Source organism: Dama dama, chromosome 11, assembly GCF_033118175.1.
Source record: "Dama dama isolate Ldn47 chromosome 11, ASM3311817v1, whole genome shotgun sequence".
NCBI classification, from domain to species: domain Eukaryota; kingdom Metazoa; phylum Chordata; class Mammalia; order Artiodactyla; family Cervidae; genus Dama; species Dama dama.
Window position 1 is genome coordinate 20169113 of NC_083691.1, and position 26873 is coordinate 20195985.

Here is a 26873-nt window from a genome sequence, read left to right on the forward strand (position 1 = left end):
TTCATCCATAAAAGCAAGTCCAAAGGCTCAGCCAGAGCAAGGCGTGTGGAAACAGGCAACATCTTCTGATGGAGGAGGCTGCAGAGTCCCATCTCGGAGGGCGGGCAGTCTTCGTGGCCAGGCTGACAAACGCTTGACTCTCTGTGCTCATGCTCTCCAGAGCCACGAATACATAAAGAGCCCGACGTTCACTCCCACAACTGGCCGTCACGAGCACGGACTCTTTAACCTGTACCACGCGATGGACGGTGCCAGCCACCTGCATGTGCTGGTTGTCAAGGAGTACGAGATGGCGATTTACAAGAAATACTGGCCCAACCATATCATGCTGGTCCTCCCCAGCATCTTCAACAGCGCTGGAGTCGGTAGGCCATTTTTTATTCCTGCCAAATTTGTTGCAAAGTTAAATTCAAGACACGTTGACTTCATAGGAAATCCACTGAGAAATGTTTTTCTAGACCGAACACCTATTTCCCCTTAGTCCCCTCCAACAGGTGTGTGCATATTAATGACATTCATTCTATAATCACTGCTGTCCCACCACTGCACCAAGACCACCAAACTGTGTGTGTGCTTGTGTGTGTGTGCTCTTCTGAATGTTCTTGTGTGTGTGCGTGCTCAGTGGCTTCAGTTGTGTTCCACTCTTTGCAACCCCGTGGACTGTAGCCCTCAGATTCCTCTATCCGTGGGATTTTCCAGGCATGTATATACTGGAGTGGGTTGCCATGCTCTCCTCCAGGGGATCTGCCTGACCCAAGGATTGAACCTGAGCCTCCTGCGTCTCCTGCATTGCAGGTGGATTCTTTACCACTGAGCCACTGGGGAAGACCCTGAATATTCTTAATCAGTTCAGTTCAGTTCAGTCACTCATTCGTGTCCAACTCTTTGCGACCATATGGACTGCAGCACGCCAGGCCTCCCTGTCCATCACCAACTCCCGGAATCTACTCAAGCTCATGTCCATTGAGTCGTTGATGCCATCCAACCATCTTATCCTCTGTTGTCCCCTTCTCCTCCCGCCTTTAATCTTTCCCAGCATCAGGGTCTTTTCAAATGAGTCAGCTCTTCACATCAGGTGGCCAAAGTATTGGAGTTTCAGCTTCAACATCAGTCCTTCTGATGAATATTCAGGACTGATCTCCTTTAGGATGGACTGGTTGGATCTCCTTGCAGTCCAAGGGACTCTCAAGAGTCTTCTCCAACACCATGGTTCAAAAGCATCATTTCTTCAGCGCCCAGCTTTCTTTATAGTCCAACTCTCACATCCATACATGACTACTGGAAAAACCATAGCTTTGACTAGATGGACTTTTGCTGGCAAAGTAATGTCTCTGCTTTTTAATATGCTGTCTAGGTTGGTCATACTTTCCTTCTAAGGAGTAAGCATCTTTTAATTTCATGGCTGCAGTCACCATCTGCAATGATTTTGGAGCCCCCCAAAATAAAGTCTGTCACTGCTTCCACCGTTTCCCCATCTATCTGCCATGAAGTGACAGGACTGGATGCCATGATCTTAGTTTTCTGAATGTTGAGCTTTAAGCCAACTTTTTCACTCTCCTCTTTCACTTTCATCAAGAGGCTCTTTAGTTCTTCTTCACTTTCTACCATAAGGGTGGTGTCATCTGCATATCTGAGGTTATTGATATTTCTCCCAGCAATCTTGATTCCAGCTTGTGCTTCCTCCAGCCCAGCGTTTCTCGTGATGTACTCTGCATAGAAGTTAAATAAGCAGGGTGACAATATACAACCTTGACGTACTCCTTTTCCTATTTGGAACCAGTCTGTTGTTCCATGTCCAGCTCTAACTGTTGCTTCCTGACCTGCATACAGGTTTCTCAAGAGGCAGGTCAGGTGGTCTGGTATTCCCATCTCTTTCAGAATTTTCCACAGTGTTATACCCTAATTTCACTAATTGCAGGTTTTCTGGGATAACCTGTCACTTGAATTCTTTGGTGATAGACCCTTTAAGATATGCCCTACTCAAATTTCTGTGAATGGAGACTTGAGAGAGTCTTCTAGGTGTTGACTAAAAAAAAGCACAATGAGAGAATTGTAAGTAAAGTTTTACTGGGGGCAAAATGAGGACCAAAGCCTGGGAGACAGCCTCTCAGATAGCTCCGAGGAACTGCTCCCAAGAGATGAGGGAGAGGTCAGTGTATATGTGATTTTGGTGAAGGAGGTTAACTGCCATCAGGCACACATATCAGTGAAGGGATGCTGCTGGTCACCAGAAGGATGGTGCTGGTCACGGACAGCAGGTGTCTCCGTTAAGGATTTTAGTGCTTTTATAGATAGGAGACAGTGCACGAAACTGGGCTCATAAAATCTTCTCCTGAAAAATATCCCACGATCTGAAGGCCTGTTCTGCTGGTTTTTCCCAGAGCACAGAGTGCCTCATTCTCCACCCTGAACTGCTTGCAGGGTGTGTTGAAGGTGGCCACTAGTGGCCTCATCCTTGTAGAGGCAGATGGTGAGAGACGGTTTTTGTCTGCATAGAATCGAAAGACATTTCTCTTTCAGCTTTCTGGCTTTTAAAGCTATTTTGATTTGTTGACGATTCTTCTTTTCTTCAGTGCTCGGTTATTGGTTTATTCATGGTCTCGGCTGTTAGAAAAGCAAAGATAAATAGAGAGATGTGTGCACAAATGGGAGGGGAGTGTTTTCTGCCCTCGAATTTCCTCTCCCAAGTCAACAGCCTCTAGCGAGTGCATAAGGACTGCAGATAAGAGCAGGTAGGGCTGGGGCCTGGGTGGACTTTCATCAAATTCTCGTTCTCACCGGGGCTTTGTCCTGGGTTGGGGTGGGCACTTGGACTGACCCAAGTCAGGGTTGTCTGCTCGTTTCAGGCGCCGCCCACTTCCTGATCAAGGAGCTGTCTTACCACAACCTGGAGCTGGAGCGGAACCGTCAGGAGGAGCTGGGAATCAAGCCGCAGGACATCTGGCCTTTCATTGTGATTTCTGATGACTCCTGCGTGATGTGGAACGTGGTGGACATCGACGGTGGGGGTGAGAGAAGCAGGTGAGAGCCCTTTTCCTGACGGCACCCCAGTGAGACAAGGGAGCAGGCGCTCTGCCCAGTGGGGGATTCTTGTCCATCCTTTGAGGACCCCGGAGGGCACCTCCTGTTAGAAGATGGGGTGTGCAGTGGACAGAGCCCTGCCTGGGGTGGGCTCACCTGCCAAGCTTTTGAGTTTTTAATTGAAAACATTTTACTGAGACACAGTAGAGACAGAAAATAACGCAACATAGATTCAGTATAAAATATATTGGAAAAAGAAAGTGTCATACGTATCCAGGTATGAACACACCCACTTAACAAACCCCCTGATGAAGAAATGGACCATCACCATCACCGATGCACCCTCCCCTACACCTTCGAGAACTTTCTCCCCACCCCAACCTCCTCCTGACATGAAGCTGTATTTTTGTTTGCTGTGTGACGTTCGGGAAACGACTCTTTCTGGGTTTTAGATTCCTCACTTTTCAAAGGGGCCCTTGCCCTTGTCCTAGAGGTTTGTTACGAGGATTAGGTAAACCGTGAATTGTGTGCCTGGAGGGGGATGATGGAGCGGCACGAGGTAGAAAAGGCACATCTGAAAAGCTGCATCTGAGCATCATTGGGAAGATACCTCTGTGTGGTTTTTTGGCACAAGTATTTCAACTTAGCCGTTATCTTTGGCTTATTTGAGAAATGACTTGAATGCTTGGCTTTTTTTTTTTTTTGAGAGACAATGTGAGGTTAGTTCTTTTCTTTTGTGTTAGTGAGTCCTAAGTACTAGTGTAGCAACTTCCATCCTCTGCACTGTTCTTCTAGAAACAAATGTATTCGGTCTGGTAGAGCTCACAGACATAACAACAGCAAGCCGGTGTGCTTTCAATATTCTCACTGTCACCCTTCCGAGGGCGAGAGCTTGGCTGAGGACAGCGATGAGGAAGAGAACTAAGCTTTTCCGAATTTCGTTCTGAAGCAGAATGTTCAAGTCCTGGTGTGTCAGAGCTGGCTGAGGCCTTAGGGAGCTTAGCAGAAGCCCCTCAGCTGGGGAAAAGGAAGCCGAGATGCAGAGACGTTGAGCCACTTACTGGGTCTCTCACACACAGAACTCTTGTTGCCTGGGCTACCAGCCCCGGGGTCGCTCCCTTCGGCTGCCCTCCCTGGTCGTCAGGGGGCCTTCACTGTCTTCCCAAAACTCAGTCGCCATCAGGGTGGGGTGGGAGGTGTTTACATGCGGCCTCCTTCCCTCTCCCCAACCTCCTTGGAATTGCTACCAGAAATGGGAGGTGCTGTGGCATGGTGCAGAGAATGGGCTCTGGAGACAGACAACACCCTTCCAGCCGAGCTCTGTTGAGCGACACTGGGCAAGTCAGCCAGAGCCTCTTCTTCCTCATCTGTGAAATGGGGATGATGGTTATATGTCACAGGATTGCTGCGAGGATCAGTGATAATGAATTCGAAGTGCCTGGTGGCTGTGATGTGTTCTGGGCATACCAGCCCGCCTGGCACGTTCAGAGGAAAGCAGTGGCCTGGCCGGCCCAGTCTGCATGCCGACCTGGGAATGTCCATCTCCCTCCTTTGAGCAGAGAATTTTCCTGGTCGGAGAGAAACGTGTCCTTGAAGCACATCATGCAGCACATCGAGGCGTCCCCCAACATCACCCACTATGCCCTGATCGGCATGCGGAAGTGGTCCAGCAAGACCGGGAGCCGCGAGGTGCGCGAGCCCTTCTCCCGCTGCCACGTGCATGACTTCATCGTCTTGAACGTGGACTTGACCCAGAATGTGCAGTACAACCAGAACCGGTGAGCCCCGCCCGACCACGGCCGTCAGCTCAGCCCACGGTCCCAGGGCCCTGTGCCCAACTGTGGCCATCAGCTCAGCCCATAGTCCCAGGGTCTGCCACCAGACCACGTCCATCAGCTCAGCCCCACGGTCCCAGGGTCCCTCACCCGACCATAGCCATCAGCTCAGCCCATGGCCCCAGGGCCCTGTGCCCAACTATGGCCATCAGCTCAGCCCACGGTCCCAGGGTCCCCCACCTGACCACATCCATCAGCTCAGCCCCATGGACCCAGGGCCCTTTGCAAGGAGAAGCCTTACTCCTGGAGGGCCCTTGCTCCTTCCTTGCCCTGCAAGGCCTTCCCACCCATGGCACTGGCCTGGCCCCTTGCTTTCAGTCCTCATGGGTTTTTCTTTTTTTTTTTTAGTATTTTTGTTGCATAATTTTAGGGGAGATTTGCATAAGACCATTCAGCTTCCTTCACCAGTTCACATGGTACCTTATTTAATGACTTCCATTCTAGATGGTGTTTCTCTTGCTTTTCTGGCTCCTTCTGTGAACACATTACTTTCTAGGAGCTTGAGTGCTGAAGGAAATGATAATTTCCTTGTGTCCCTCTCTCTGGATCTAGCTGCAGGAGTGCTCATGTCTCAAGAAGAATCCAGTTGCTAATGTTAGCGAGCCCTCTACCTGCCAGGCAGTGGGCACGTCCCCAAGAGTGCCTGCAGGGGAGTGTCTGTTTTGGAGCAGACTGACCTGCCAGGAATGTGGCTTCTGCCGTTTGTCAGCTTTGAAATTTAGGCAGATGACTGGCCATCTGTGAGTCTTGATTTCCTCAGCTGTAACAGTGGCTCATATATTTACTCTGGGAGGTCAGTTGTCTTCTTTTTAACACACAGATGAAGTGGCATTTGTTAAGTCCCCTTCACGGTTCCTGGCATGGGGTGCCATGTTCAGTCATGATCATGTCTGACTCTTTGCGACCCCATGGACTGTAGCCTGCCAGGCTCCTCTGTCCATGGGATGTTCCAGGCAAGAGTACCGGAGTGGGTTGCCATTTCCTTTTCCAGAGGATCTTCCCAACCCAGGGATCGAACCCCAGTCTCCCACATTGCAGGCAGACACACTTTACCATCTGAGTCACTAGGGAAGCAATATATTTACTCTGGGAGGTCAGTTGGTTTCTTTTTAATGGATGGATGAAGTGACGTTTGTTAAGTCCCCTTCACGGTGCCTGGCGTGGCATGCACGGTCCGCATGTGACAGGGCTTCTGTAGTAAAGCCTGAGAACACCCTGCCTTCCTGGTGCAGGGGCATCTCAGCTTGTTTCCTTCTTGACTTGCCTCCTGTGCCTCCCGGGGAAGGTCTTTGGGGGCAGGAACGAGCCTGCTCACCTGCCCAGCCCCCGGTATGGGGGTGTCTGGTGGGGGCGTGACTGTGAGCTGCCTGGAGGCCGACCCGCCCCCTCCTCTGGTTCCTGCCAGGTTCATGTGTGACGACGTGGACTTCAACCTGAGGGTGCACAGCGCCGGCCTCCTGCTCTGCCGGTTCAACCGCTTCAGCGTGATGAAGAAGCAGATCGCGGTGGGCGGGCACAGGTCCTTCCACATCACGTCCAAGGTGGGTGCGGCCGTGTGCCCGGAGACAGCTGCTGCCCGTGGTGGGAAAGCTGGCAGGGAGGCCACCCGGGCACCTCTGAGTCAGCGGGGTGGGCTTGATGGCTGGGCAGTGAGAGTTGCCAGTTGGGAGCCCTGAGAAGGGAAAGACTCTATTGAGTTTCCCTTTTCATCTCTGGTTCTGTGTGTGTGTGTGTGCATGTGTGTGTGTGGTGCCTGCGCGCGTGTGTCTCCCTGGTGCACGCCCACCACCAGCCTTCCCATGCACCCTTGCCCTCACCTCCCACCCCCAAACCCCACGCTCTCTCTCCACGTGGTTTCTTGAGCACGTCTCCATCAGTGTCTTTGCTGCTCACTTGTCTGGCTTTTCTGCTGGGCAGAGCCCTTGGGGGTCAGATGTGGTACCGTGCTCTTCTTAGGGTCCTTGGGACAGCGCCTGCTAAATACTGTCTGAATGGGACTGACACGCTAGCCTGATGGGTGTGCCATCTGCCCTGGAGACAGCCTCCAGGTGGGGGGAGATGTGTCCTCGGCAATCTGTATCCTCCAGGAACCCATAGGTCATTGGCACACCCCTGCCTTGAAGGTCCCTCTGATCCATGGAAGAGAGTGGCAGAGAGGAGCTGGAGAGGTAGGCAGAACCTCTTCTGCCCTGGGAACATTCTTGACTTCAGGAGTAATGAGCACCCCCTGAAAAGTGTCCATCAGAGGACTTGAGTAGTCTTATGTATATGTCCCCGGTCTGTCTGGCTCCAGCCTGGGAAATACGTTGGTGATGGAGTAAGAAATTGTGGGCTCAGAGGGCCGGACCATCGAGAGGAAGACCAGTGGGACTGGACAGGAGACAGAGGGGATCTGGAGGTCAGGGGGAAGGCTGGCCCTTCCCAGAGGCTGACATCTCAGGATTTGGGGGAACATTGGGTTCGTGGGTTCTCTTATTTTTTTCTAGATCAGACAGCCATGTCTCTGCACGGAGTGGTCATTGTCTACAATCACTGATCCCGTGGTCAGTTTTCACACGTCCCACTTTAGTTAAGCCAGATTTCCCTTAATGGAGAGCTTCACCATGGATGTATGTGTTCTCACATCACAGCTGCACACAGCCATCCATGCTGGGAAGGCCCCCACTGGGTCCCTGGGAGTGGCTGACGCCCGCCCGTCCCCACACAGGTGTCAGACAGCCCCATGGCTGTTGTGCCCGCCCAGTACATCTGCGCCCCCGACAGCAAGCACACGTTCCTCGCGGCCCCCGCGCAGCTCCTCCTGGAGAAGTTCCTCCAGCACCACAGCCACCGCTTCTTCCCACTGTCCCTGAAGAATCCCGGCCACCCTGTGCTGTCCGTGGACTGCTACCTGAACCTGGGGTCTCAGGTAACCGTCTGAGGGGGGCGCTGTCGAGTCCATCAATCAGAGAAGTCCCTCAACACAGGAGCTGGAACCCAGAGCTTGGAATTATAGCCCCCCAACTGCGTCAGCTCCGGCCTGGCCCCCGCTTTACAGCCGATAAGGTAAAGGCTGAAAGAATTGAAACAGTGTGCCCCCATATCAAGGGGCTTCCCTGGTGACTCAGTGGTAAAGAACCTGTCTGCCCATGCAGGAGACACAGGAGACGCAGGTTCGATCCCTGGGCCGGGAAGATCCCCTAGAGGAGGGCATGGCAACCCACTCCAGTATTCTTGCCTAGAGAATCCCATGGACCGAGGAGCCTGGCGGGCTACAGTCCATGGGATTGAAAAGAGTCGGACACAGCTAAACTGACTTAGCACACACACCCTGACATGGAAAGTTAGGAATCAAACTTACTACTCATGCCAGAACATTTCTGATTCTCAAATGAGGTAATGAATAGATATATCTGGGTAAGTCTCAGGGTTGATGTTGAGAACATAAGATTTGAAAATGACACTGAATATTGTTTTTGGTCCTCCAAGCCTGAGCTTGACCTGGCAGTTAATGTTTGTTAGATGCAAAGCTCTAGCACAGTGCTGCGGAGTGTTTCATGGAAAATGACGTTTTCTCATGGATTGCTTTTCTTTTCCCCCCAGATCTCTGTGTGTTATGTGAGCTCCAGGCCCCACTCTTTAAACATCAGCTGCTCTGACTTCGTGTTCAGTGGACTCCTGCTGTACCTCTGTGACTCTTTTGTGGGAGCTAGCTTTTTGAAAAAGTTTCATTTTCTGAAAGGTAACTTCTCATGCTCTTGCGGTGGACCTTGACTTGAATGGCTATCATCACTGGCACCTCTGTGGAGGTGAATCTGGTCCTCGTCCTTTTTGCCAATGAGTAAACTGAGGCTCAGGCTTCCCTGGCAGCTCAGTGATAAAGAATCTGCCTGCCAGTGCAGGAGACACGGGTTTGATCCCTGGGTTGGGAAGATCCCTTGGAGGAGAGCATGGCAACCCATTCCAGTATTCTTGCCTGGAGAATCCCATGGACAGAGGAGCCTGGTGGGCTACAGTCCACGGGGTCGCAAAGAGTTAGACACGACTGAGTGACTAAACAACAACCACAAAACTGAGACTCAGGGCATGTGACTTCCCCGGCGCTCCAGGGAGGCACAAGAAAGCTGGGGTGGGATCCCAGGGTGGCTCCTCCCCTCTACCTGTTTGCACAGAGATAAGGCACATCCTCTTTCTTCCCAGTGACCAGAAGATATTTTCAGCTTTTCTGCTGCTTTTCAGGCCAGGCTGTTAGCCTAAGCATGCAGACCCGCTAGACATGTTTTCTTCTTGGTGGATGTTCTTTGTTTTAGGCTGCTGCGTGCATCTTTACTTTTCTTCTAATCTTTCTCCCTCTATAGGTGTTTTCGTGCTGGAGTGTTTGAGAGTGGGAAATGTTCACTTCAGTATGACTTAAAAACACTATTTCCAATCCAGCTGGGATCCCTAATTGATCTTCACTTTTTTCTTGGTTGGCCATGACACCCACCTTCCTCTCTGCAAGGTGTTGAGTGAGCACCGGGGTTGCATAAGCTTTGGGGAAATAGAGGTTTCCACAACATTCTGTGCTCCTGGGAAACATCTTGTCTAATAGGAGGATAGGACATGGAGGTGGGGGGTAGATGGAATGAACACCAATGATTACTGATGTGTGCTAGGTGTCGAGAGGAGGGAGAATTCACGTTGCCAGGCAGGAGAAGAGGCAGGAGATGTGTGGGGCCTGGGCCGGTGGACGACTGCGATGGGTGAAGAGGGAAGGGTTAGGCTATGGGGCAGGGTGTTTCCCACCGGGGGCTGGAGCTGAGGATGCTGGTTTGTGATCTTAAGAGTCTGTCTCCTTCTCCCCGTCTGCTCGCTTCTTTGCCATCATTTCTTGGTTCCGTGTTGTCTCATCTGCCAGACCTGCCAAGTCGCACGCTCACCGTCTGGCTAAGATGGCGAAGCAGCCCCTGGAAATAGGCACTCGCTTGGACATCTGGTCCTTCCCTTCCAAAAGCAGCATCGTCTTTTGTTCTGGCAAACGGCAGCCGCGAGGGAGCTTTCCTGCGCAGAAACTCCCCTGTTCCGTTCACACACCTCTGCTATTGTCCTCACAGGTGCCACCTTGTGTGTGATCTGTCAGGACCGCAACTCGCTCCGCCAGACAGTCGTCCGCCTGGAGCTGGAAGACGAGTGGCAGTTTCGGCTGCGAGACGAATTCCAGACGGCCAACGCCAAGGAGGACCGGCCGCTCTTCTTCCTGACTGGACGGCACATCTGAGGGTGGAGCCTGCCCAACCTCAGGCTGCTGAGGCTAAAGGAAGAATTACAACCCCGGGGTGTCTGGACTGGGATGGGACCCAGAGGTGTCTGTAGGCCACACCTTCACGGTAGGTGCCAGGGAACCGTAGGTCCCAGAGATGCACGGAGACTTACTGAGAGCAACGGGGACGAGTGGATGGTGAGCAAGAACTCCAACCCCAGACTTCTAGGTTCCGGGCCAGACCCCACCGCCCTGGCCTGTATCAAAGTCCATTTTATGAAGAACAAAGTTTTGCCTACTGTCACGTCATCCATATGCTTCCATGGACACACTTGGACAAACTTGACTTTCCTCTTAGTTCTGAAGGGTCCCTTTTGGAGTAGCTTGTAGAGATGCCAGCATTTCAGATGATGGATGTGATGTTGGCTGAGTAGGTTTCCCTCTAACCTACTCCAGAGCAATAGTCCAAAAGACAATTTTAACCTAAAGGCTGGACACAAGGAAAAATGAAGTAGGTTCACTTAATTATGAATTGTGTAAGTTGACTCTTTTAGAAACTAGCCCAAAGGCATCAAATTTAATAAAGTAAAACAAATAGTTTCACTTCAGAGCAAATACGATTCTATTAAAATAGTATAGGGTAAATACCCTACCTCTTAGAAAGGGCAAAAGTGAAAAGAAACTTTAAAAAAAAAAACTACAGGGGTTGCAGGAAGGAAATTAGGATTGCAGAGATTGACCTTGAGAAGCAAAATTTGCCTTACAAAGGAAAGAGAGCCAAACGTCTTACTTGAAACAAACAGTGAAAACAACCAAAGTGATAGGGAAAATAGTTGATAAGAACTAGACTTCTGACTCTAATTTATTGAAGCTCAATTTTTAGCTCCCTGAATTGCTCGTCTTCTCTTCTGAATGTTAGGTCCCCGTCCAGAGAGGAAGGGGACAGACAAAGTAACAGGGTTGTACTGTGCTACCCATCCTCTGCCTTGCCTGCCAGAATATTTTTTAAACCAGCATGTTAGGGTGCCCCCTAGAGGCCGGGCCCGGGGCCAGGTGCTTTCACAGCTACTGTCTCGCTTACCCTTTCCAGCAGCCTGTGCTGTGGAATCATTCTTCCCATTTGAAAGATGAGCCAGTTGAGATGCAAACAGTGCATCTCCCCAAGATCACACAGCTGCTGAGAAGCAGAGCAGACTCCGGGGTCCGTCTCCCCGCCCCACCACACTGTTTATGGAGTGGCCCGTAGCCAGAGGAAAAGTTGAAAGGTCCTCAGAAATGAATCAGCAGAATGCACTCTTGTCCATCCATCTTAGACGTTTATAAGCACTCTAATGGATACTAATCCGAGAAGGAATTATGTTCAAAGATGATGCCAAAGAGTTAATGTCAATCTTTTCTTCCCTGAGGAAAAAAAAATAGTCCACGAGTATAAAAAATTTAGATCAGTGTTTCTAAAAAATGATCACTTTGTATATGTCATTATTCCTATTTTGGAATAAAAACTTACCTTCTTGAGTTCTACCTTCTTGAGTCTTTCATAAATGGCAGTTTCTGGGCTGCTCTTCCCATTTTATTCGTTAATTTAAAGTTGAAAAAAAAAATAACATTCTTGTTTGTTCCAGCCTTATAAATAAAATTCATAATGCATGTATTGTTTCTTTGGTGGGAATCAATTGCATTGTCTGAGAGAACTACCTCCTTGAAATCAATGCGTGACAAGAAGGGTAGTTTGGGAAAGGAAAGAATAAATTCATAAAAGTAAGAGTATACTAAGACGTGCTTGTTGTTCAGCTGCTCAGTCATGTCCCACTCTTTGCAGCCCCATGGACTGCAGCACGCCAGACCTCCCTGTCCTTCACTATCTCCCTGAGTCTGTTCAAACTCGTGTCTGTTGAGTCAGTGATGCCATCCAACCATCTCATCCTCTGTTGCCTCCTGCCCTCAATCTTTCCCAGCATCAGGGTCTTTTCCAATGAGTTGGCTCTTCGCATCAGGTGGCCAAAGTATTGGAGCTTCAGCATCAGTCCCTCCAATGAATGTTCAGGGTTGATTTCCTTTGGGATTGACTGGTTTGATCTCCTTGCAGCTGATGGGTTGAAGCTCAGGCTGAGAGAGTGTGGACCCCCAGGTAGGCAGGGGGCCCGGGGTCCAGGCTTTTGTGAATAAGACAAGCTCGCAGCAGCCTCCTCTCCGTGACATTCTTTTGTCCCCACAGTCATTTGAGGCAGTTAATAGCAGACATGAGCTCCCTAGTACAAAAATAAACTCACAAGTAAAACTCATAACAAAAATAAAGGAAATGTTATAAGGGAGGAGGTGGTAACCTCCATAATGAGCCAGTACAGCAAACAATCCTATAAAACAAGTGTAATTAAATTCAGGGGAAAAGATGATATTGTATCCAGGACCAAAAAAAAAAAAAAAAAAACCCAGCAATTACAGATCTTGGAATTTAAAACCTCAGTGGGCAGATGAAATAGACCAGCTCAAGAGTGGAATGGGTAGCTGGGAGGTGAGCTGAAAAATGTCTAGAGGACAGCACAAGGAATGTTCCCAATCTCTGCTCACCCTTTACTTCTTCCTCTATTCACTGTATATCAACTGCCTGGCCCTCCTGGACCACTGGGGCCACTGCCAGGCTTGTGCCCACCTCTGCCCAGGGTGCTCTTCCCCCTCACATCTGCCTGGAGACCCCTCCCTCACTTCCTCTGGGCCCTTAATACTCAAAAGCCACCTCCTCAATGTTGTCATCCCTCACTGAGTGTACCTCCTAACAGAACACAGTTTGTTTAGTTGTCTTTGCTTCTTCTTCTTTTTTTTTTTTTTTTTGGTCTTTCCCCTTGAAAGTAGGAATTGTATGAGATAGTTTCACTGCTCTATTCTCAGAGACTTGATTATGCCCAGCACATTGTGGGTGCTCGTGAAATGCCCATTGAGTGAATGAATGAATCTCTTCTATCTTAGCTGATCCCAACATGGGAGCTGGGTGTGGGAGTGGTCAGTGATGGAGGAATTGATAAAATGAGTGAAATTGAGCACAGATTCTTGGTTTACTAAGGGTAGAAGTGTATTAAAAACATTTAGAGTAGCTGCTAAAAGGAAAAAAACGGGATGGCCAACACCTTAAACATTAAAGGGAAAATCAGCACTGAAAAAATCAGTGTAGGAATTGAGTGGGTTCGGGAGGGGAAGGGGGTAAAAAGCAAGAAAACTTGAGGAATAAAGAACACATCTAGAACTATCAATGATCAAACTAGTTTTCTTGACTCAGATTGTGTCAAGAAAGCTAATCAGACTAGGGCTTCATATTTAAAAATTAAATAGGCAATGGGATGTTTTAAGTTAAAGTTCCAGGTTCTACTCTGGGCAATAAGACTGTCCCCAAACTTTGTAAAATTGCCAACTATGAAATATGAAGAACTCTGAGAAATGTGAGAAGGGGTAAATTGTGTAATCGTAAAGGGAGACTAGTACATCTCTCTCAGAATTAGAGAAAGAAGACCCACAGAAATGAGAGTTGGTCTACAGTAATTAGCCTTCAAAGAGGAGAGAATTCTTGTATAATAAAAATTCCAGAAAATGTTCTAGGATAGATAGTATTGATGGTTGCATACATTGTAAAAGTGCTAATTTTTATGTGTATGTGAACACAATTAAAAAAACTCTCCCAGAACCTTGGGAAAGATGGAATCCTGTACTTCTGCAAGGCCAGATAAGTCACCCCAAAACCAGATAACAATAGTCAGTTCACACCAAAAACACTGATTCTTTTTTCCTGAATGCTTTCAGCAATCTGAGACTCTTGCAATAAAGGAGGAGAAATCGTGCTCCAAGAGTAACATTTATATGGATGTCAGTGTTCTCAACACAGGTCGTGGCAGTGCAGAGGGCATGGAATCTGAAACTGGGAGACTTGGGTTCACTCCTTGGTTCCTTTGCCAAGTCACACAGCTCCATATGTTAGCTATGAAATCAGCAACAGTGAGTAGCAAACTTTTTTCACCATATACTATGGTTAGGTATTTTACTAGATGACTAATTGTCCATTATTTCATTTAATCATCACAATTAACACTTGAAGTAGATCATTGGTATCATTTTACACAGAAGAAACTAGGACTCAGAAAGGCTAGGTGACTCATCTGAGATCACACAGGTCTCATGTGATGAAATGAATCTAGATTCATCCCTGCAAGTGTAAGGATAGTTTCACTAACGTCACAGCTGCTTCTTATTTTGAGTCATTTACTCCCACCAATACTGTATATTAGTAGGTGCTGTTGGCTTCTAAGACTCTGTACAGCTTCTAAGTATGCTGTACTTCTAAGATCAAAATATTGATCCAGAATTTTCTCACTGAGAGGAGAGGTGTTGGGTTGCCTGTTGAAGGTGGTTCTGGGTTCACCATGTACCACAGGCAGCACATAGGTACCATCCAGAGTCCAGGAAACCCCCAGCATCAAGGTTTAGAAACCACTTCCAATAAAGATGTCTACGCTAAACCTCTCAGGTCTGGCTTCAGATTCTGCGGACAGCCCTTATTTCAGGGAAAACCATAAACCAAGGGCAAGTCCAGTGTCCACAGCTGCTGTTTCTTTTTTAGTCTGCTGGTTTAAGAAGACTTCCAGCTCAAAAGGAATTAGCATTTTAATGAGCAAAACAGTTGGAAAGGCCAGTACAGAATTTTCAAGTCCTTTAGGTCTAGAGGAGAAACAGAAATTCTGTGACTGCACTTGTCATTCGCCAAATAGACTGTCCCAGTTTCCTTGTGCCTTTTCTTCTAGAACTCTGGTTTTTCTCTCTTAGGATCTTTACTCTATGCAAGGTTTTTCCTTGGGTGGCAATCCACCCTGCCAGAAAGAGTGGGCTTTAGGTGGTGTTGAGTGGAATTGTGTTCATCCAAATGATATATTAAAGTCCTAAGGTGAGTGAAAAAGTTGGCTTAAAGCTCAACATTCAGAAAACTAAGACCATGGCATCCGGTCCATCACTTCATGGCAAATAGATGGTGAAACAGTGTAAACAGTGGCTGACTATGTTTTTGGGCCCCAAAATCACTGCAGATGGTGACTGCAGCCACGAAATTAAAAGACGCTTACTCCTTGGAAGAAAAGTTATGACCAACCTAGATAGCATATTAAAAAGCAGAGACATTACATTATCAATAAAGGTCCATCTAGTCAAGGCTATGGTTTTTCCAGTAGTCGTGTATGGATGTAAGAGTTGGACTGTAAAGAAAGCTGAGCACCAAAGAATTGATACTTTTGAACTGTGGTGTTGGAGAAGGCTCTTGAGAGTCCCTTGGACTGCAAGGAGATCCAACCAGTCCATCCTAAAGGAAATCAGTCCTGAATATTCATTGGAAGGGCTGATGTTGAAGCTGAAACTCCAATACTTTGGCCACATGATGTGAAGAGCTGACTCATTAGGAAAGACCCTGATGCTGGGAAAGATTGAAGGTAGGAGGAGAAGGGGATGACAGAGGATGAAATGGTTGGATGGCATCATGAACTCAATGGACATAAGTTTGAGTAAACTCTGGGAGTTGGTAATGGACAGGGAGGCCCGCATGCTGCAGTCCATGGGGTCGCAAAGAGTTGGACACGACTGAGCAACTGAACTGAACCCTCAGTCCTTCAGAATGTGAATTTAATTGGAAATAGAGTTGTTGCTGATGTAGTTAGTTGAAATGAGGTCATATTGGAGTCAAGTAGACTCCTAATCTACTTGTAAGTGGTGTCCTTATAAGAAGAGAAAGAGAAACAGGGAGAATGCCATGGCCCCATGGACACAGACTAGAGTGGTCCATCTACATGCTAAGGAATTCCAAGGATTGCTGGGGACCATCAGAAGCTGAAGACAAGGATTCTTTACTAGAGCTCCAGAGATGGGCCTTTAAGATCAGACCACAGGACTTCCCAGATGACTCAGTGGTAAAGAAACTGCCTGCCAATGCAGGAGATGCAGGTTCAATCCCTGCCTGAAGAAGGAAACCCACTCCAGTGTTCTTGCCAGAACCCCTGGACAAAGGAGTCTGGTGGGCTACAGTCCATGCAATCTCAAAGAGTTGTACATGGCTTAGTGACTGACCAAAAACAACAGGGGCATCACCGACTCAATGGACATGAGTTTGAGCAAGCTCTAGGAGATGGTAAAGGACAAGGAAGCCTGGTGTGCTGCAATTCATGGGATCATAAAGAGTCAGACATGACTGAGCAACTGAACAACAACAGGGGTCCTCAGCCAGAGCCACAGCCCAGCCACGCAGGGCAGAGAGGGGCTGCCCCTCCACCCACCCACCTGGAGCATGTCCTTGTGCATCCCCCGGGCGGCCTTATGCCCGACTGCAGAGCCTCCTGACAGGAGGTCCCCGAGACCAGCGCTGGGCGACTCCTTTCCAGGATGCCCTTCTTCCCCGACAAGGAGGGTGGTTGGCTCCGTGCAGGCTCCCCATGAAGTGTGTGGTCATTGCCTCTGGCCTTTTCTCACAGCCTCTGGGGCTGGGGGCTGGGATAGTCGCCTCCCAGTCACACAGTGGTCCTTGTACAGCACCCCAGGCCGTGTGCCCAGGCTGGGCCTTCCTCCTCCAACCGCACGTCCTGTCTTCCTTGGCCCATTCCAGCTTCTCACTTCAAACAGGGTGCCGTCCAGGTGTGCGTGTGTGTAGTGTGTGAAGTATGTGGTGTAATACATGTGCATGCATGTGTGTGCACATGGTGTGTGTGTGGTATGTCTGATTGTGTGCACCTGGTGTGTGGTGCATGTGTGGTGTGTCTGTGATTGTGTGCATGTGGTGTGTCTGTGTGATTGTGCACACATGTGTGTGGTGTGTCTGTGATTGTGTGCACGTGGTGTGTTTGTGGTGTGTCTGTGATTGTGTGCACGTGGTGTGTCTGTGATTGTGCTCATGTGTTTGTGTGGTGTGTCTGTGTGCATGTGGTGTGTGGTGCATGTGTGGTGTGTCTGTGATTATGTGCATGTGGTGTGTCTGTGTGATTGTGCACATGTGTATGTGGTGTGTCTATGTGATTGTGTGTGTATGGTGTATCTGTGTGATTGTGTACATGTGCTGTGTGTGGTGTGTCTATGTGATTGTGCACATGCATGTACGTGGTGTGTCTATGTGATTGTGTGCACGTGGTGTGTCTGTGATTGTGCTCGTGTGTGTGTGGTGTGTCTGTGTGATTGCATGCACGTGGTGTGTTTGTGGTGTGTCTGTGTGCACATGTGGTGCGTGTAGTGTGCCTGTGTGATTGTGTGCATGTGGTGTGTGTGCACAGGTGCTGGTTCTGACATGAAACAGGTGGGTGATGGTGGATCAGGAGTTGGACTCAGTTCGGAGAAACATCAATACAGTTCATCAGAAAGAACCTTTTCTGGGTCTTTCTATTCTGTGCCCCAGTTTTCTCTTCCTGCCCCTTCTCAGGCCTGTGGCTTCAGCAGCTTCTAGACACTCACAGGAAAACCGCCCTTTCTTTGTGGGCCCAGGCCTCACAAGCCTTCAGGAGCAAGGCTGGCGTGTCAAGCCTGTGCAAACAGGGGAGGGGGTGGGGCTGTGGAGGACTGGAGGGAGCCTGCCTGGATGAGAAGAGTGGAAATGCAGCTCTTCTGAACACCATGCTGGCTGGAGAGCATCTGTGGCTGTCCTTCAGAGCAGGTGGACATGCAGGCCAGAGAGGAGAGAGGGCAGCTGGTGACCGCAGGCTCTCCGGAGCACACAGAACACCCTGGTAAGGTGAATGGCTGCTCCCTTACTGGGAAAGACTAGAGGATTTTACTACGACCTGTGTGACCTAACAGTGCAGTCAGCTCTGGGTGCTGTTGATTTGTCATTTGTGAAAATTCATGGGATGTCTGAGTCCACAACCTGTAAACGCTGGTGGACTTCTAGGAGAGCAGAAATAAAAAAAGAATAGTAGTAACAACAGTAACAACAAAAATAATGGCAGCGAAAATATATTCTTTATTATGCTCTAGGCACTAAGCATGTAGTCATCAGACAGCAGGAAAAGACGGGTATTATTCAGCTCCTGCATACAGATGAGGAGACTGAGGCTAAGAGGCGTGAGTGACTTGCCTGCAGGTACAGTGCTGGTCAGCGGCAGAGCTGGGTTCCCTTTCGGTCCGCCTGATCACGCGGCTTGAGTTATTAGTGTTGAAATTGCTGAGCACTAGAGGGCTAGGCAGTCAGGGTTGTTCTGCTCATTATTCAATTTCATCCAGGCTGGGGGTCCTGGGGGAGCCCCAGAGCTGGAAGCTGTACCCACTCGGGCGGGGCTCTGGGGTCCCCGGGGGGAATGGCTCCATGGGGTGGTGCTCTCGACACAGGGAGCCGAGGGCCTCCAGGAAGAGTTTTCTGAAGGAGGAGGACACCGCGTTGTACAGGACAGGGGTCACTGCCGAGCTGATGTAGAAGAGCGTGTTGGTCACCATGTAGAAGTAGTGATAGAAATCGTAGAGCTTGCTGGAAGGGAAACCCGGAAGGCCGGTTAGAGGGCCTGCTGCCTGCCCGCCTGGTCCTCCCCTTCCTGTTGGGAGCGTCTCCCCCTCCCTCCACAGGGCCAGGTCAAGAAGGCCTGCTTCCTGTGATCAAGAAGCACAACGTGAATTCAAGAAATGTTCCATCAGCACTAGCTGCCCTTGGCTGCCACGCTCCACCCAGCATCGGAGTCCCTGTTCCCGGCCGCCAGGCCCAGCCACCTGCAGAGTGAAAAGCATACCTGCTGATGGGCAGGGACCATGGTCTGGGCTCTCGAGACATGGGGAGCCTCGTGCTGCTACGTGAGGTCAGGGAGATGTGGCTTCATGAAGGGGAGAGAGGCATTCTGAGAATTCCCACCCCTGGCCACCTTGGGAAGGGCTGTACCTGTGTGCATGTTGGTGTATGTGCGTGCACTTGTGTGTGTGTTTGTGTGTGCATAACTGTGCACTCGTGTATATGTGCACATGTGTGTCCGAGCTTGTGCATGTGTGTGCACACCTGTGCATATGTGTGCGCACTTGTGTGTTTATGTGTGTGTGCATGTGTATGTGTGCACATGTGTGCACTCGTGTGGGTACACCTGTGTGCCTTCGCTTGTGCATATGTGTGCATGTACTTGTGTATCTGTGTGTAGGGGAGATTGCATCTCTCGAGAACGAGTCATCTATTGACACAGCTATTTCCTTGGAGGCCACATAAGATCTCTCTCCTCTCAGATGTCTGACTTCCGCTTACTATCAGGGTACAGTGATTTCCAAAAGGAAGAGAAGGGATTCTCAGCTTGGATTTTCTCCCATTGTGTCATGAAAGGGGTGCGCACAGTCTCATCTCTAAGGGGCCTCTGTTAGCTCATGTGATCCCAGCTCTGAGGTCTCCTCCCTCTCTCCCTCCTTGTGAGAACATGCCCTTCGCCCTGCTCCCTACCTGCAGGCAGCTCTCCATCCTGGAGTCAGGAGGCCCGAAGCCTTGACTGCCGCTCACACGGCCTGAGCAGTTCAGAGAGTTTTCTAGATGATGCTTGGTTCCCCACCCTGAACTGGAAACTTTTGGGATAACAGACTGGGCAGGGCCAGCTAGAATGAAGACCAGAGTTCTGGAGAGGCCAGCAACCAGGGGGTTCCCCTGGAGAGTGCAGGCAATCCTAGCCCCACGCCACGGCCCCCCATGAGCTGGGGTTCCTCCCCTCACTCACGCAGTCCACCGTTCGTCAGGGACGTAGCAGTACATGAGCCTGCGGATGTGGTACGGCATCCAGCAGACGACATACACGGCCACAATGGCTCCTGCGGGACAGGTGGGGAGAGACAGACAGACAGCGAACACATTAGCAGTTAGGCAACTCTGGGGGGCGGAAGCTGCCTGAGGTGACAACAGCATTTCCCCAGAGCTTCTTCCTGGAGTCTAGGGGTTGGCAGGAGACTTTGAGGTTATCTGGCACACTCTTGTCTGGAAAGAAAGTGAAGGTGAAAGTCGCTCAGTCATGTCCAACTCTTTGCGACCCCATGGACTATGGACTATACAGTTCATGGAATTCTCCAGGCCAGAATACTGGAGTGGGCAACCTTTCTCTTCTCCAGGGGATCTTCCCAACCCAGGTCTCCCGCATTGCAGGCAGATTCTTTACCAACTGAGGTATTAGGAAAGTCCCACTCTTGTCTGGATCTGTCCCCAAACCTGCTGTTAACCTGTCCTCTGAGTGAATGTCCACTTTAATCCTAACTGGTCCACTGACATGTTCTAGAAACTTCTACAACATCTACAACCTCCTGGCCACTAGAACATACTCCCAACTCAGGGCTGGATATTCCCCCTTGGTTGTCTAACTGCATAGATGTGTGTGCCTGCTAAGTCGCTTCAGTCATGTCCGACTCTTTGAGACCCAGTGGACTGTGGCCCGCCAGGCTCCTCTGTCCATGGGATTCTCCAGGCAAGATCACTAGAGTGGGTTGCCATGCCCTCCTCCAGGGGATCTTCCCCACCCCGGGATTGGACCCATGCCTCTGTGTCTCCTGCATTGACAGGATTCTTTATCACTAGTGCCACCTGGGAAGCCCAACTACATAGACAGTAGAACTCAAATGTCCTGCCTTACAAAGCCTCTCCCCTCCTGTATCCCCTTTTTCTGGTTGATTGATGGCACCACTGTCCATCTGACACCCAAGTCCTAAGCCAGAGAGTCTTCTCTTTCCAATACCCCCAAGATCCAGTCTATTAAAACGTTACTCCCTAGCATTTCTCCTCTCTCCCTTTCTCCCCACCTCCACTGTGCCCACCCCCAGGGGACCACATCTTCCCTCCACTGGACTGTGACAGCAGTCTCCTAACTGGCCCTGTTGACCTAAACTTCTCCTCCTTCCCTTCCCTCCTTCTCCTCCTTCCCTGGGTGGCAAACCCATTCTCTAATCCACCGAAGTCCCTGGACCAGCAACATCCACCTCAACTGGGAGTTTGTTAGAAATGTAGACCGTCAGGCACACCCAGACTAGACGCATCAGAATTTCTGAATGGGGGCCCAGGGGTCCACGTCTGACAACTCTCCCCAAGCATTCTTACGTGCACGGAAGTTTGAGAAGCACTGAACAGCCTGTCCTGCAAGACTGCCGAGCATGTATATCTCAAGAGCAAGTCCCCCTATCATTCCTGGACCCCGGCTCTTTGAGTGATGGCCCATTGTCTATGGAAAGAAGTCCAGGCCCTTCACGTGCTGCTTTTGCTACCTGGCACATCACAACACGCTTAGCTCCTGTATTCACTCCTATGCACAAGACTGTGACATACACATGGCAGCAGAGACCCTGTCCCTTCCTCTGTCCTCTGGACCTTTGTGTGTGCCTGGATCACACGGGTGCTTGGAGAGACCTCTGCTTTCCTGTGCCTTTAAAGTTGCCCTTACAGAGCCAAGTTTGCCCAGATACTTAAAAAAAAAAAAAAAAAACCACATAGATCAACATCGCATCAGAGAAAGTGGATAGTTAGTGGGGAACTGGATTTGGAGACCTAGCTGGCCTGTGCCCACAATGCCTGGCCTGCGGGTCCTTAAATACATTGGCTCCTCACGTCCATCCGAACAGCCAGACTCCCTAAAAAGCAGCCAGGCATCTGCTCGTCTTTGTGTGCCACCCCTTGGAGCCGACGGGGGCGGTTCGTGTACACAATTCCCATTCCTTCTTTTAATTATACTACTGTACCTTACAGAAGCCTGTTGGTGATTGTATAACTCCCCAGGGCATAGAGAAAAATGAGACCTAGACAGAGGCAGGAACTAGCTCAAGGCCATGTGGCCAGGGTTTGATGGAGACCACCCTGGTCTGGCCCTTCCACTCCGGGCGGGGTTACCAGGAACTTAACTGAGAACTTGGATGCTGCGCCGGAGGCCACGGATCCGGCGGGAGTCCTTGCGTCTCACCAGGGTGGCCTGGTCCCCCAGGGGCAGTGTCTTCCTCTCCTTGCTCATTAGCTCCAGGCGGCTGGGGGCAGAACTGCCTGCGGCGGGAGGGGATGGCACCTGGGAGCAGAGGGCCGCCAGGTGGCTCACGGTGACTCCGTTCAGGAAAGCGGTTAATGCCAAAGGGAGCACGAAGGACACCAGCACATTCACCTGGAAAAGGTGATTCCAAGGGTTATGGCAGTAGCTCCAAGGCTCGGTGACCGCTGGTCCTCAGGTGTGCCCAAAGGCCCAGGAATCTGCAGCAACAGGAGCAGGGCTGGGGGGCGCTGCTGCTGTAAATGGCAGATTTACAGATGCTGAGAAAATTCTTAGAAAGTAAGGAGAGAGCAGTGAAAATAGAAAAGATATGAAAACAGGGGGCATTTAGGATGCCCACTATCTAAATAATAGCCATTCTGGAAAGAAAAATAGATAAAACAGTGGAGGAAGTTATAATGTAGGAGAAAAAAAACACATTTAAGAAAGTTTTCCCAGGGCTTCCTTAGTGGCTTATTGGTAAAGAATCCACCTGCCAGACGAATGGATAAGAAAGCTGTGGTACATATACACAATGGAATATTACTCAGCTATGAAAAAGAATGCATTTGAATCAGTTCTAATGAGGTGGAAGAAACTGGAGCCTATTATATAAAGTGAAGTAAGTCAGAAAGAAAAACATCAATATAGTATATTAACGCATATATATGGAGTTTAGAAAGATGATAATGATGACCCTATATGCGAGACAGCAAAAGAGACACAGATGTAAACAACAGAGTTTTGGACTCTGTGGGAGAAGGCGAGGGTGGGATGATTTGAGAGAATAGCATTGAATCATGTATATTATCATATGTAGAATAGATCGCCAGTCCAGGTTCAATGCATGAGAAAGGGTGCCCAGGGCTGGTGCACTGGGATGACCCTGAGGGATGGGGTGGGGAGGGAGGTGGGAGGGAGGTTCAGGATGGGGAACACATGTACACTCATGGCTGATTCATGTCAATGTATGGCAAAAAACCACTACAATATTGTAAAGTAATTAGCCTCCAATTAAAATAAATAAATTAATTAAAAATATAAGAATCCACCTGCCAGTGTAGGAGACACGGTTTTGATCTGGCAGGATGTCACATGCCACAGAGCGATTAAGCCCATGCACCACAACTATTGAGCTTCTGCTCTAAGTCCAGGAGCCACAACTACTGGGCCCATGTGCAGCAGCTACTGAAGCCACACTCCCTAGAGCCGTCGCTCTGCAACGAGAGAAGCCATGACTATGAGAAGCCCACATACAGCTATTAGGGAGGAGCCCCTGCTTGCCACAACTAGAGAATAGCTCATGCATCAATGAAGAGGCAGCCCAGCCATAAGTCAATAAAACTATATTTTTAAAAAGTTTTCCCAAAATTGAGGGATGTGAACTTCTAGACTGGAAGGCGTGTGGGTGCTCAGAACAATGGATGAAAATAAACCCACATCATGGCACCATCTTATGACATTTAGCACCTGGAGATAAGTGGTAGGTCTCCAAACCTCCCAAAGGGGTAAAACAGGGCACATACAAAGGAGGAGAACCAGAATGGCCTTCAGTTCAGTTCAGTTGCTCAGTTGTGTCCGGCTCTTTGCGACTCCATGGACTGCAACATGCCAGGCCTCCCTGTCCATCACCAACTGGCCTTAGACTCACTCAAAGCAATGAGGAAGCTAGAAAATAATAGACTGATGCTTTACAATTTGTGAGGAAAAACAGTTTCCATCTTGTAATGTTCTGCCCAGGTGCACTGTGAGAGGATAAAATGAAATATTTTCAGACATGTAAATTCTCAAAAAGTGTTTTTACCTTCTATGGACCTTTTCTCAGGTCTCAGGAGGTTACAAAAGCATATGTTCCATCAAAATAAGCTTGTGAACCAACACAGAGGGAGACCTGGGATCCCCAAATTGGGTGTCCCCCAGAGGAGCAGAAAGATGGGATAGCATTGGCAAGGTGCTGGAGCAGAGGAGAGGGCTCCAGGCATGATTGAAAAATACACGATGAGGTTGGTTGATTATCTGATGGGGCTCAACATATTGACAGGGTATTTATACTTCTGGTGTGTGCATGCTAAGCCTCTCAGTTCTGTTCAACTCTTTGCAATTTTGAAAGCAAGTGGAATGCCTTCCTATTGCAATTTTATTCCTATTTCTACAGTTTTCCATATTCCTGTTAAGACTGCAGTTGATATATATATTTCTTTTGAAATCCTTCATTAACGTTGAATGTTTAGGCCTCTTTTTCTAGCTGTACAATGACCCAATAAACTAGTTGTTCTTGTCATGGGGCTAAAGATCACTAGTTTGGGTGATAATAGAAAAGCATAAGACTGGGTGGGTCATGAAATCTACATTTTTAAGCCTGCTCTCCAGGTAATTCTTATACCCAATCATGTTTGCTCACCACTCCTGCAAGACTAGGAAGACTTCAGAGTCAATCTGGAGTTCGAATCTGTAATTCTCTTAATTTTTTTAATTGAAGTATAGTTGGTTTACAATACTGTTAGTTTCAGGTATATAGCAAAGCGATTCAGTTATACATACATACATATATATTTTTCAGATTATTTTCCATATAGGTTATTCCAAGATATTGAATATAATTCCCTGTGCTATACAACAAATCTTTGTTGCTTGCCTATTTTATATATAGTACTTTTTATCTGTTAATCCCATAGTCCCAATTTATCCCTGGTCTCTCCCTCCCTTTCCCCTTTGATAACCATAAATTTATTTTCTAGGTCTGAGGGTCTGGTTCTGTTCTGCATTTAGTCATTTATGTTATGCTTTAGATTCCACATATAAACGATACCGTGTAATATTTGTCTTTCTGACTTACCTTCGCTCAGTATGATAATCTCTAGGTCCATCCGTGTCACCACAAAATGGCATTATTTCATTCTTGTTTGGACTTCTCTTAGTGTTTCGCTTTGGCCAAGTCTCTGCCCAGATCTTTGTTAAATCGGGCAGTGAGACCCAACTTTCTGACTGCTCTCTAGCGTGAGAGATGAAAACAGGCGGTGGGGTCGCTCCTCCGGCTTACCTGGACGAAGACCTGCAGGGTGGTGCGGCTCACCAGCACGGTGCACACGCGCGAGGCGGGCTCCGGCTCCCCGCCCGCCGTCTCCAGCTCGTGCTTCTGCCCCATGATGACGGCCATGGGCAGGGCCAGGCCGAGCGAGGCGGCCCAGACAGCTGACAGCAGGCGGCGGGTTTTGCGCGGTGTCAGCAGGCTTCGGGCGCGCAGGGGCTGGCACACGGCCAGGCAGCGCTCGGCGCTCAGGCTGGCCACGCTGAGCACCGTGGCGTAGGCGCACAGCTCGCGCACGAAATAGTAGGCGCGGCAGCCCAGGTCTCCGAAGACCCAGGGGTAGTGGAACCACACGAAGTTGTAGAGCTCCATGGGCATGCCGACCAGCAGCAGCAGCAGGGCGGAGAGCGCCAGGCTGAGCACGTGGCAGCGCAGGCGCCCCGGGGGCCCGGCCCGCGCCTTCAGCACCACGTGCACGGACAGCGCATTGCCCGCAGTGCCCAGGGCGAAGATGAGCGAGTAGAGCGCGGTGAGCAGCACCTTGGCCCAGAGTCCCGTGTCCACGCCCAGCCGCGCGTCCAGGCTCAGCGCGGGCCCGGGGCTGGGTCCCGGGGCCCGCGGGCTGCCAGTCTCCATCGCGTTCCCGAGACTGCGCTCCCTCCCTCTCCCTGCCGGGAGACTGGGCGAGCTGCCCCGTTGGCCAGCGCCTCCCCTCCTCTCTGGGAACCTCCAGAATGGGAGGACACGCCCCGCGAAGGGTGCCCCGGAGCCGGCGCAGGACCGCGAGGGTAAGCCTGTGAGTTGTGCTTACGTTTCTCAGTTCAGTTCCCCGGCGGGGGAGACACGTGCTGGATGGAGGGTGGGCTCATTTTGGGGGGACCCAAGAGACTGTGAGTTGGGCCGGATGCCTCCATTTACTAGCTGTGTGACCTTGGGCAAGTTATTTTTTGTCCTCTCAAGCCATTTCTGCATTTAAAATATAATCCACACTGCAGACTTTCTGTGAAGATTGAGTGGGTGAATCTGTGTGCAACTCTTTACCTGTAGCATAAGCAGGCATCCCACATGTACCATGTGCTCTACTGCTGCCTGTGTGTACCGTCCCAGGACAACTGATCAAGAATTTGCCCACATGTCAGCATTTCCCAGGTAGCTCAGTGGTAAAGAATCCACCTGCAATGCAGAAGACTCAGGTCCAATCCCTGCGTTGGGAAGATCCCCTGGAGGAGGAAATGGCAACCGTCTCCAGGATTCTTTCCTGGAAAATGCCATGGGTAGAGGAGCCTGGTGGACAGTGCACATGGGGTCATAAAGAATCAGACACGAATGAGCATGCATGCAACATTTTGCAGCTGTTATTCTTGGGAAAGGGCTCTTTCATCTTCTTGCTAAAGGCTGTTTCAGTGCCACAGTAATGTCCTCAAGGAAGTCCTCTGTCACTGTCAGATGCCCCCACATGATATCTTGATATCTGCTTTCTCCATCCTTTGAGGACATCATGCTCATGGAGCAGTGTGAGAAAGTGAAAAGAAATATTGCAAATGTTTTAAAGCCTTCCATAGGTCTTTTTCCTAAACCCATCTAGAACACCAGAACTTAATTCACTTATTTCAGTTTTTTGGCTGCACTGTTATTGTACCAGGGCTTTCTCTGGTTGTGGTGAGTCGGGGGCTACTCTCTAGTTGCGGTGTACAGGAAGGTAAGATGCAGGTAATAAGGGAGTGAGGAAGACTCAGTACCAATGACACATCCAGTGGGCTCTCCCTACAGATGTGTGCAGAGGGGTCAGGATTTCTATCTTCACCCAGGGGACTAGAGGAGAATGA

General features: G+C 49.6%; 2 protein-coding genes across 2 annotated transcripts in view; one reads left to right on the top strand and one right to left on the bottom strand.

Moving 5' to 3' along the window:
* GREB1 (growth regulating estrogen receptor binding 1) overlaps positions 1–11623 on the top strand; it is a 107154-nt gene extending 95531 nt beyond the window's left edge. The window contains exons 28-34 of the mRNA XM_061154825.1: positions 161–365; positions 2847–3021; positions 4581–4799; positions 6262–6397; positions 7564–7764; positions 8439–8577; positions 9929–11623. Of these exons, the coding sequence (XP_061010808.1) occupies positions 161–365; positions 2847–3021; positions 4581–4799; positions 6262–6397; positions 7564–7764; positions 8439–8577; positions 9929–10092 (1239 nt within the window). The 3' untranslated portion in view covers positions 10093–11623. The remainder of the gene's footprint in view (positions 1–160; positions 366–2846; positions 3022–4580; positions 4800–6261; positions 6398–7563; positions 7765–8438; positions 8578–9928) is intronic.
* Positions 11624–18133: 6510 nt separating this feature from the next.
* NTSR2 (neurotensin receptor 2) lies at positions 18134–25683 on the bottom strand. Its single transcript, XM_061156204.1, is given in 5 exon segments — positions 18134–18362; positions 18364–18538; positions 19749–19839; positions 21905–22154; positions 25060–25683. Coding segments are annotated over 5 exon segments (1257 nt in total). The 3' UTR covers positions 18134–18245.
* Positions 25684–26873: the final 1190 nt, after the last annotated feature.